This window comes from Xiphias gladius, chromosome 5, assembly GCF_016859285.1.
Source record: "Xiphias gladius isolate SHS-SW01 ecotype Sanya breed wild chromosome 5, ASM1685928v1, whole genome shotgun sequence".
In the NCBI taxonomy this organism is placed as follows: domain Eukaryota; kingdom Metazoa; phylum Chordata; class Actinopteri; order Istiophoriformes; family Xiphiidae; genus Xiphias; species Xiphias gladius.
In genome coordinates, this window is record NC_053404.1 from 3,046,307 (window position 1) to 3,058,864 (window position 12,558).

Sequence of the window (12,558 nt, forward strand, 5' to 3'; positions counted from 1 at the left end):
CTTCACCCTTGTGTTGCAAAATATACTTTTAAAAATGTAATAGTTACAAAGTCGTTTTGAGGCAAACGTCTGCCATGGATGGAAACTGAATACTGCCAATGGAGTTTTGAAAAACAGTAGATGTGGATGGTTATTTTTCTAAAGAGCACACAATTTTTTCACTAGCCAACAGTCGCCTTCACTTCAGTACTACAACAGAACAACGGAAAAGTTAAATATTCATCCAGTGTAATGCATTCTTAGTACAACCTGTTTCACTAATGGGTGAGGTGAAAATATTACGATGCTAAACCCTCAAAGCAGCCAAAAAGCGCTTTTCTGTGCCCTGTTCCCTTATTCACTAACAGAGGTAATGTATCATTCATTCAATAGCCCTTGGATCAAAAATAGGGAGCAGCTGGAATGGACGGAAGTACGAAAAACATTTTATGTATGTAAGTATGTTTACCATTATTTTTGGCACATGCCTATTCTTCTGTTAATATGCATTTTGAGCCATCTAAAAACAATTGTTCCCTTCACACATTGAACTTTAAATTGGACTTGAGTTGAGCTGTTAGGAGGAAGGGTGTTGCAATGTTTTTCTAACTCACAGAGAGGGTCCAAAAGCAAATATTAATAACCGTGGGGAGGGTCTTGCTATTTTAAAAAAGTTAAACATAAAGCTCAGCCCATCTTCCCACCCCAGTCATTTGTGTACAATCCCTATTGGATTTCCAGGGGTACTGTGATCATTGAAATAATCGGGCCTTCCTATTTGCCAGAGCCATGAGTCGGATGTTGCGCACACAGCCAGCAGCAGCTTCCTGGAGCATCTCGTCATTAGAGCCCATGATGTGGATGAGGGGCTGCGGGAGTACAGGACAAAGGTCACAAGCGGCAGCAGATTCCTAAGAAAACCATTATTTTCCAACAGTGGACTAATACAGCTTTGTAAAAACGTCCAGTGCCTGAACCGGTAGTCTGCTGTCCACGTTGCCATGTCAGCACTAGTCACTGCACACTACCACTGGTGATGGCTGCAATACAGATATACAGTGGCTGTGGGGTGACACTTTCAGGCTGCACTGGCACGTGTCCCTCTGTGTGTGTGCATGTGTGTATTCAGTGTGTGTGTCCTACTTCCAAACCATGCCTCAGCTAAGGGGTTACAGCTGCGAGCACACATGCTTCTGTAAGTTTGTTCAGATGAAAGTCGTGCAGGGCAGGCTCGGCATTAAAAAACTGAACATGAACCACACCACTCGACAGCCTTTCCGCCGCTCCAAAGGTCAGATTATATCCGACTATTAGTGGCTTGTGTAATGGATCTCGTTAGATCTTATTGCAGAACAAGGTTTTTTGCTTTCCAGAAATCTCTAGCTTTGGAAGTTTATTTTTTGGTTACATAAAATTGAACATTTAAAAGATTTTCGTACGTTCAAAGACTTGCGCATTATGGAAAACTAAGCAAAAAGGAACACACTGGATATATGGAGTACCACTGAGTGGCATGTGTTTTTAAGGGTGAGCTTTTTTCCCCTGTTTTATCTGCAGCAAAATCACTACGTTATGTTTGTGGGCGGTTGTGGGGCTGAATCAAAATATAAAGTAAATGTAAGCATAAATACTCCGGTGCAATGGATGAATCCAAATTTGTTCAATGTGTGCTGTGTGGTAAAATCACAATGATGTGCCACTGAGGTTTCCTGAGCCACATTTTCAATTATTTTGTAGGGTGTTGTTTACATCCATATTGAACCAACAGCAACATCACATCATTCAACTAATCACATAAGGACCCCCTGCTCCTACACATAATGAAGCTTTGATGAGTACAGTAACTGCTGAGAGGTCTGAGGCAGTTCTAAGCCCCAAGGCCTTGCTCTCAGCTGAATGAGAGGGGATTTTGAGAAAGAGGGGATTTTTGACAAAGAGCACGCAGAAGCAAACTTACAAGTGGTGTTTGAACACCATCAGGAGAGTTTCCCTGGTTTCAGTAGAGTAATGTCACATCCCTGGTGACCCTCCTGAGCAACACAGACGACAAAATGTAGACTGTCACTGTCAAAGGAAATGATCCGGTAACTAAGCCTCTTTTAAAATTTACATGTATCCACTAATTAAGTTTTAGTTTAAGGCAGCAGAATGACCCTGGAAACGTATCCATTTTCTCAATTTCTGTCCCGTCTTGTTGCCTTATTCAAAACTCTCTCATTCTGTTCAGCACTGGCTCCACATATCAACATAGGAAATGATGGAACTCCTTTGTCTGTTTCACACAAATGAAATGTCCCTGTCAACTTGAATTTTAATCGTCACTAATATTATGTGCACAGACATTTCCTAATCTCTGTCGGGCTGATCAGCACTCAGGGAAAACCTGAGTCTGTTTTCCTCTCAGGTTATCATTGAGTTCACAATGCATGTCAGAGCAGAGCTGAGGTTGACCCTGACCCCTCTCTGTGTTACATTCAAACTTAAAACGCCGCTCTGCACATTTGTGTGGTTGGCAAACAGCTAAACAGCCATGGAGAAGACATTCCCAGGATTTTCAACACAAGATAAACAGTGAATGGAAAAAAATGAAAGACGAGGTGAGCCAGCTTGTGTATGAGCACGAAAGCACTGTGAACCTAAAATATAAGTCCATTCGAAAACGGAGAAAAATAATATCCTTGCTCCTGATTATAATCGGATCACTTTGTGGGAAAAGGCATACAGCAGTCCAAGATGTCAGCTCCTCTCAATGCACCAGTGTTGAGGAGTATATGAGAAACATTTGCCCTCAGGTTTTATATAATTTTTAAATAGCATCCAAAACACCTCAAAAAGCAAACTCACATCCACAGGCTCCAGAAAACATGCAGCTCACTAGACAAGTCTCTTTTGTGAAAAGAGAGGATGCCTGAGAAGTGCCAGAGGCAGCATTTTTGCCAACCTCATAGCATGTTATTCAGACGTCGCCAAATAAGGTCTCCCGAAGCGCACAGCTAGGCTAAGATAAGCGTGTCTCTCTTTGCTGCCCTTTTTTTCTAGCTTGCTCTTTCCCTCCCAGCTGGGAGCTCTAAGAATATAATACACCACTTGTTAGATATTCCCTGACTGTGGTAACATGAACACTTGCCCCGCGTTTGAAAACTGAATCGTGAGTTTTTGAGGTTTTTGCACTTCAGAGAGTTCCAGTGAGTCCTGACCTCCAAGAAGGGAGCTTGGGAACAAGCTCCCCGCCAGCTAAGTGGGGATAGGGGGAAGAGCAGGCCTGCAGTCTGGGAGGGCTGCACATATTGTTGCATATGTTGCCTATGTACACACACATGCGATCGTACACGGAGGTGTCATGGTGTTAAGTGCGCTCTGTTGGACCGCTTCTACCTGCAGGAGTTCAAGCTGAAATTCCCCTGTGCCAGGTCTGACAGCCATTACGGCTCCATCAGCCCGTTGCCTCCAATCCCAGCATTCCCATGTTTTAGACTCCACTGTGGAGGCAAACAGCACAAACAGACAGCAGTGTTCAGCTGGGCCAAGGGGAAGTTGGTGAGGGAAGTCAAGGTAAACAACATTCCCTGCAGCCTCCAGTGAGCCAAAGACTGTTAAGTTGCTTTTTCTGTGTCTCTAAAGAGGAAGAGGAAAAGAAGGGAGGGCAGCTTTCAAATCAGTGACTTTAAGGTGAAAGTTTCAGTCTGAACCCTAAGCCTGTTCAACCTGAGGAATATGGCTTGGCATTTCTGGTCTGGGCATGAGGGAGAGAGGCTTAAGTCAAAGGATCTAAAACATTACACTCCATGGAACTCAACAACATGGTAGTCATAACAGAGCGGGCAACATACAACGCCTGTATCATCTGCTCACCACACCCACAACCTGAAGTCATGTTACACACAAACCAAAGAGAAACTTCAGGAGTAAACCTATGATGCTCTGCTTGGTTTTTATTCCCTCCCTTACATTTGTGTTATTCTTGCCCCCCACTATCTCACTGCACACTTTCACTCATGCAGTCTGAGCATGTAAGAGAGAAAAAAATTAAAACAAACACTAACCGTGCTGGGGCAGAAGTATGCTCATGGCAACAAAAGTGCAAACGTTTTTCTCATTTAGATTAGTTAAAGCCTAAAATACATACCAGGACCTGGCAAAAGCCACGCTCTGGAATATTCTCAGTTGAAAATTACCAATAATTACCATCCGCATTTTGTAATTTTCATCAATTTACTTCACAAAGCTTTTCTTATGAAAGAGTCTCTTTAATACAAATAGCTGGCTGAAGCTGTCTACAAGGATTTATGGTTTCAACAAACAATCCCCAGTCCTTTGGAAGCACTGTAAAGCACAGGAGGGAAGGAATGTTGATTTTGTACATGACACAAAATTAAGCACATCCGTATAAAACTGCGAGATACCAAGAGTGGATGTCAAGTCAAATGGCCAGGGCGATTCATCTCTAAGGCTAAACTTCTCTTTTCACTGGTATGTGTTTCCTGTGAGAGCAAGCACCTGAGTCCCTTTTCTTGAACAAGGCCTGATATGATCCAATACATTCCACAGAAGATTTTATCCAAAACATGAATTTAAACTGATTTTTTTTTTTAGATGTCTAATACTCATACCATTGAAACTAAATAACTGAATGGACAACATTTGAATGTTTTGGTTGAGGCAGAATGAAAACACTAATACAGGTCACTAATGTGTTTTCCAGTGTGAAATACTTTCTTCTCAATTCTTAATTTCCCCTGTGAATCTTAAGGGCCTTGGCAATACACCAGTGCTCGAGAGGAAAGTTGCTTTCTAGACCATCTTTAAAGCGAGAGAGACATTCGCTCATTCGAAATCATATACGTTGGTGAACATGTTTTGAGAGCTTCTCAGTGGCACAAAATACTCTATGAAATACAGTTGTAATAATACAAGAGTACAAAACTTTACACAGGGCCGTAAATTAGACACAGGGCCCTGTATCAATACTTGATAAACCCTCTCTAACCCATTTAGAACTATTGGAGATATTGTTTTACCACATTCTCCCCAACAGCTGCCTATATATCATGAAGTTGAGCATTACAGTGCACACTGAATGTTGGAGATAGACAAGCTCCCTCACTGTAATGTTTCCTTTGGGGTCAGGCAGGTAAGTATCAACCTCCCCTTCCAGACTGGCTGAGACTGAGGCCAGACTGAACAATGAGGCTGCCTGTGCTGTGTTTCCATGTCTGAGATTAGGAACAAATGCAATGCTGGTGCAGTTACGTGGCCTTTGGTAATTAAGCTCTTTAAAAGTCCAAAAATACATTATGGAGTAGTGTTGCAACTCTTAACTGGTACATTAATAAGGGCAAACACAGAGACAGATTAAAAAGGGTGGTATGTCTTGCAGTTGCACACATACACACACACGCCCATATTCAAACACACTAGAATTTCAAATATAGAAACACACAAACTCTGAGCAAGAGGACGTGTCCAGTTTTTGTCGTGGCTCAAACTACAAAAAGCATTCAGCTTAACGACTTTTGCAAATTGAACATAACTCTTTCGGAACACCAAATGTTCTGTCCAGCCACCAATTATGGCTAGTGTTGAACCACATACACTGTAACAGCAGATCAAGCTAAAGTATACCATTTAATGAACATGGGAAAAAAAATATCTGGCTGCAATAGCATAACCACTTCATAATTTATATTGCAGTTGTTATTTTGGGGGGGGGGGGCTTGAAGTCACTGTGGCCACAAAAAGATTTCTCATGTGAAAGTCTTTCTGTTTGAAACATGATTGAATTAGAGAATGATAGCAATGTTTTTCGAAATGCTGAAATATGGGTACATGACCATCTGTGACAAGACATCGGTTACAGTGTAATCTTAATGTAAAATCTCTACATCACTGTCAGAAGTCTCTGGAGCTGATCATGGAAACAGAACATCAGGCGAAAATGTTAGGCAAAACAATGCTTGTTTCTTTTTGGAAGAGCTCTACACAACTGCCATGATGAGGAAAGCTGGCAGATGTAACCTTAACAGCTCTGACTCCACTCCTTGGCCTGAACCATATCGCTGTTGCATTCTACCCTGATGTCCAGGAACAGCCCTTAGCAACAGTTACCCCAAGCTACAGCCCTTTGACTTGTGCTGTAATGGCATCTAGGGTCTACCAGAGAAATGGCACTTCGCACACACTGAGCTGTTTGCTTTTCTGAATTCCCATGACGGCTAGAAAGTGGAGTCATGTTTCCGCTGCCGAATAAAACCCACTTTGTTTCTGCTTCATCGGTCAAAGGCTCTGAAAATAGTCACAGCTTTTCAAAGTTTATTACTCAGTGTTTTTCACACATCGCTAAAACAAGGGTGGTGGGAGGCCAAAGCACATTTTCCTCAATGTAATTATGCCAGATTTAGTCTCAAAAGCACCGACTAAACTAGATAAATAACTACTTTGTTAATTATCTACAAAGCAAAAGTAGCGAAGAGTCAGAAATCCAGGTACAATGGTTCTACAACTGACCTTGACAACTCCTTTCTCATGCATGGTGATACAATTGTTGGGGTCCTTGGACAGCTGATACAGGGCCATGGCTGTGCTCTGGTGAACTTCACTGTCTCTTGACTTGAGGTAGCGCACCAGGGGGGCCACGGCCCCAGCTTCACCGAAGGACGCCCTGTTGCTGCTCCACATGCAGCAGTGGCCAATGGCCTCAGCGAGGTGGTGACGGAGCCTGTCATCAGTCTGTGGAGAAAAAAACAGGATGCTATTGGTCCCTAGAGACCAGTCTTTACAATGTGGAGACCAAAAAGCTCTGCAAGGGACTTTTGGAAATATCTACCAATTTTCTTCTCATTAGTTGGATTTATGCTCCAGTAAAAAACACCAACTAAAATCCATTGTAAAGACAGTTATTTGTATATTGACAATAACTACAGTGTTGTTGAATAGTAAAACCTTGTTGTTTGTCTCCAGTGGTGAGGTGTACTTACTGTGTTAGTCAACTTGGCCAGCAATGGGACAACCCCATGATCAGTGAGGACTGCCAGATTTTCCTTGTCTTTGGCTATTTTGGCGATGGCAGCGCAAATACTTGCCAGGACCTCGATGTTTGTTGATTTCAGCAAATTAACAATCAGTTCCAATCCACCGACAAGGGAGCGCACCATTTCCCCTGCATCCTATAGACAAAGAGTCTGTTATTAGCTGGTGCTCTGTGAAAAACTAACAAGGAGGATGATGAAGAGGGAGGTAGTGTAATGGATGAGGAAAGAGGGGGCATTTAAGCAAGGTAGGAAAAACAAAGGACACTAAATAAGTACAAACAAAGTATTTTCATCACCTCAGGCAACAATCGTGGTCCCATTAGTGCAAACCAACCAGTAGAACTATCTTTATCTGTGTAAAACAAATGTTTTAAAAAATAAAAACACCCTCTTCTAGAGTACTACTGTGTTTTGGATTCTTCATGAACAAGCGATAAATCTGACATCTGACTTTGTCAACCTCTCCTCTCACCCTAGCATGTCATAATGAAGATGAAACATAGAATTTAGAGCTTAGAAGTAACATTTAAGCCTTTCGCCCCAGGCTGACACACAGTGTAGACTCAGAACTTCATGGTTCGAATTCATGGTACCAGTTTGTATTACAGGACTCTGAGCCACTTACAGGGCAATGCCTACCAAAACAAGAGGCCAGTAGGGGGTGCTAAGGGAACCACAGCGGAAGAGCTGGCAGAGGCATTGGCTTTAGTATGGCTTGGCACATCGGGCAGCTGTTTAAAATCACAATTGACTGTATCGCCAGCCACAAAAGAATACATCAAGGTGGCTGAGTCTGTAATGGTGAGTGCTTTGAAAATACAACAGAAATTTCTCAAAAAGCATACAATTATGGATCACTGGATGCAAATCACAAAGCATGCTTAATCTAAGTCCATTTCAACATCAATCTACATGTCCAGAGCTGATGTATGGCACAGTACTCTGTACATACACAGTACATTATTCACAGAATTTATGATGTGCACTGGATAGTTGTTTTTCATTCTACACATTATGGGATTTCATTAAATTCAGCAATGAAAAAAGCAGGAGCTGATTTACAGTTTTTTCTGTTCAGCTGCTTTGGAGGAGTGTGATGTACTGCCTGTGTTCTTCTCTCTAACAGAGAACTCACAGCTGAGTTCAGGTCAGGGTGCGGTGTATGGGCCCTGTGATGCTGTGCCAGAGGATGAGCCATGTGTGCAGTGCGGGCAGGGAGGGGGGTGTCGGGGCCAGGAGCTGACCCCCCGACACACAGGAAGCCCTTCCTCAGGAATACTGATGACGGCTGGCCGGGAGTCCCTGCGACAGAGGAAGCTCTCTCAAGCCACCAGCTGCGATAGACTAGCCAGAATCTCTTTCATGGCCTGGATGGGCCCCCAGATCTGAAAACCACAGCATTATGAGGCTGCACACGGAAAGGCCTTTCTCACTATCCTCTCTCTCCCCTCCTCTTACTCAGGATGAAATGAAATAGAAAACACATTATCTGCTGTGCGTGATCTCAAGCTGAGGGGAGCAAGCCAAGCTAAGAATGGCAGAAGCATGCCCTAACCCCTTCTCTGGTGCAATCAGGCTTCTATAACATACATGGCTACTATATAAAGGAAAAATAAATCAAGCATCTCAATGTGCCTCTGCATCCAGGCAAATTAATGATACACCCCATTACGTGTGACTGGGAGAGATCTACATCCTTGATTGTAGAACAAAGATTATTGAATAATTCACTAATAAGTCTACTTGTATGGTACTAAGTGAGTTTAAGTTGTGGACCTGTGGGCATAGAGGACGGCAGCTGTCTGTGGAGAGGCAGCAGTACTGTATGGAGCATCCACCAGATGCATTTATACCACAGCTCTTTCAAAAATCCACTATGGAACTGCTAACTCAAACCACATGGGGTTTTTATCTAAATAACGACTGCACCAAAGCAGCTGTATCAGGTTCCTAAACTCGATGGGCAAAGAGCACTATTTAACTCTTGTCGTTGCCCCTGTCTCAGAAAAATCACCCAAAAAGCATGTTCATGAATTTCCCACAAAATTGGCGTACTGACATCCAGACAAACATTGTCAAACTTTGTTAGTGCTCAATAGCGGGTCCACAGTCCCCCTTCTCCCTCCATATGGTTGCCATGCATCACTTTGCTACACTTCTGGGCCAGATAAATTCCATCCAGCAAAAAAAGGTCTTCACCCCAAGACACCTGCCTAGGCCCAATATATGTTTAAACTTAACCAGATTGTCCCACTGACAAGCTGTTTACCTTAATCACAGCGATAATCTAATAGAACAACATTACGTTTGTGGTTGCAAATCATATAAGTGCCCAGGAGATCAAAGACCTGTTGGTTGACAATATAGCTGTGTAATAGTAGGCTAAAGGCCTGCGACATTGAAATAAGGAAGCACACAATGTTTTAGAAGAGTATTCCACTGATTCAGCATTTCAACTATAACAATGTCAGACTCATGATGGACAGTTTAAAAAGACAGAATCGAAATCGATGGGAGTAGAACCAGAGATATTGTCCCTTTTATTCCACACATTCTTCTTCCTTGTCAAAGCCTGTCACCTAAATTACCCACAATACAACTAGATCACCAACAGTTTGGTGGGATATTTGGGTATGTTACGCTAGTAGTTGCAAATGTAGCCACAAGCATTTAGCCTCAAGCAGAGATGAGGTACAGGCTACAGAGGTCTGGTAAACTCACTTTCTTCTAACTCCATACCCCCAGATTTTTTTCATTTTCAAACTTGTAGTCGCCAAACCCAAACAACACTGACTCAAGTGACATCACTTGAGGACATTTATCAGACTTTACACAGCTCCCTCTGGAGACACAAAAGGCTTTATACAACTTTGTTTGCATATGCAGAAGTGCTCCCCAAGACCAACAGATGTGGAAAAATCAGTGAAGTTTTCTTTAAAGAAAACATGTCAAGTTTATGGACCTACAAAATTTTATTCTATGCATGGTTACATGTGTATCTAAAATTACATAAGTAGTATTCAAAGGCATGTTGTTGGTTCTTTTGCAAGCGATCTGTGCAGTGTTTTCATTAGAGAAGTGGGTTCACAGAAACTGTTGGCTACCCCATGCTCTATGCGTGGATTGTGTGCCTCTGTAACTAGTAGCATGTTGAGGGAAGATTTTCAGCTGGGAAATCAGAAGCGATGCCACAGGATATTACTCAGTTTTTCTCCCTCCCTTCTTCCCAATTCACCAATCCCAGTGTGCCAAGGGGGCTTCTCTGCTTCATATTAGCCCAAGGTTCATGTAAGCCTCCTCTGACACAGTTCTGCCCCTGCTAACCTCCCAGCAGCAGCAGATTGGAGGAAGATCTTAAGAGAAGAGCATGGTGATATTGGCAGGCTTCTGTCTTGTGAGTGGGATAACCCTTTATTCTGAAATAAAATGAACTCTGAAGGACTCTTTGATTTTCAGACTATCTATGTACCTTTGTGCTTTGCTTGCACAGATATAGGACCCAAGAAGAAGACAAATCTATGTTATGTCATGGAGGAAGGAGAAAGATCTGTTCTTCACTGTATTGTACCTTTGCATTCTCAATGCATGGACAAAGTGCCCACGCAGCACTGGACTGAACATCTGCATTGGGGTTTTTCAATAAGGACCACACCAAGCGGACTCCATCAAGCTGGTCAATGATTCTAGAGAGAGAGAGAGAGAGAGCGAGAGAGAGAGACAGAAAAGTAGTTTGAGAAGGGAGAGAAAGAGAGAAAGGAACGAACAAAGAATAAGCAAAAGCAAAAAAAGTATTTCATTGTGATTTCATTTAGATCTTTCCTTAAGCATAATTTAATTCTTGAAAGATTTAAGAGTGCAGCCTTTGTTTGATAGAGTTGTTGCTTTATCAGTCCAGTCAGCAGCAGGATTAACACAAGTACAGCCAAGCAGGATCAAAGCTTCGATCGATTTTAGGATTGGCTTTTCATCAGAACTTGCCTTCGGTCCTGCTCATTACCTCTCCAGGCCTAAAACCCACCCACTGTCTGCTCATACAAATCACTCCCCATGGAAAAGCTCAGCGATTCTAGGGCCAGAGGTTAACTCGCATACATCTATGTATAGTGCTTCATACATGGATCTATATATAGAAAGTGAGACAAACTTACACTTTATGTTGGTGGCTTGTTTTTCAACCACAGCCAAAAAGAGGACCTCTTTCCAAATCAAACAGAACCATAGACAGGTTGCTCTGTATTTCATAGGGTCTGAGTGAAGTTTACTTAAGCATGAGCTGTATTTCATCTTGCATACATGACTGTAGTCAAAACTGCAGTCAGGGTCTGGGAACCCAAAGAATTATGCCACAGTGCACCCGTTGTCTGGTATAAATAACATGTAACGTGTTCCCCATGTGTGCTTCCACCAACAAGGCGGACATTGAATGCTGTCATAATTACTTAAACACTCCCTAATCACAGTATCTCCATGACTGGCAACAAGTGAACACTCATCAGAGACGTCCCCTGCGCCATCTGTCTTCCGTTTGCACATAAATCAGTCTAGAGGGATCATAACATCAGATCCCAGTCTGCGGGGCCTCTTAAATCCAGACCAAAAACAAAAGTGACGCGTCATATCATCCGCCAAAACAGCTCCGTCTAAGCATGAAGCAGGTATGAAACAGATTAGCAATGAAGTCGCAGCCGACAGTGATGGATTAGAGGAGGAGACCACAAACCCTGGAGGCATTAAATAACGTGTGTTCACTCTTGTAGATACACAGGATTGATTGGTGGAAGTGCTATGTCATTAACCACACACTGCCTACTTGTTGAGAATGAAAACAAACATATGGTTATTTCATGGAAAACTTGAAAGTCATCAGTGCTTTTTTTGGGCTTCCAGTAGTTATGGATGACCTGAATCACAATGATGATGAAAGAATGATTGCCCTGATCAACAGAAGGCGTTATTTGAGAAAAAGTTTTTGTTGGTAAAAATTAAGTCATGTTAACTGACAGGTAAGTGGTAGCTGACTGCCTGGTATCATGCTTACATCACCATAATATTTGTTGGCTAGGCAAACACCGTCTGTTCACTGGGAATCTGGGTTGGAGCACAAAACAATTAAATGTGCTATGTTATTTGCTCAGCAAACTACTATACACACACATGCCCCAAAATAAGCTATTACCACAAAACATATAAAAAGTGGCCATTTAAATAAGAACTTTCTGTTTACAGCAAAGTGTAAAGGCTGAAAGATTACAAGGTCTGGCCTAAATATATATGCCGTGAGAAAACATGGAGAACATGATGAACCAATGAAAAACACTTCTCTTGTGTGAGGTTTACCACACTTACTGGCTTTATTTTGACATGCTTAACTTTTTATTGAACCCCTTGATTTTTGCCTCCAAACAAATGTAATAGGCTCATATGACAGTATTAACAGCTCACTAACAATGTGAATTCAGACATTAAGTTGTATTTGTGTCCAGTGCTAACTAAGAAGGGTTGTGTATTCCATAACAGCCTTGTAAAACCAATAGTCACAGATGGAAGGCAC

General features: G+C 42.3%; 1 protein-coding gene across 1 annotated transcript in view; it reads right to left on the reverse strand.

Annotated features, from left to right (window-relative positions):
• Positions 1–731: 731 nt before the first annotated feature.
• The window catches only part of odad2 (outer dynein arm docking complex subunit 2), a 37,311-nt gene continuing 25,484 nt past the window's right edge, over positions 732–12,558 (reverse strand). Inside the window, exons 18-21 of the mRNA XM_040127171.1 lie at positions 10,576–10,690; positions 6,954–7,142; positions 6,484–6,705; positions 732–848 (exon numbers count right to left, since the gene is read on the reverse strand). Coding sequence (XP_039983105.1) covers positions 732–848; positions 6,484–6,705; positions 6,954–7,142; positions 10,576–10,690 — 643 coding nt within the window. The remainder of the gene's footprint in view (positions 849–6,483; positions 6,706–6,953; positions 7,143–10,575; positions 10,691–12,558) is intronic.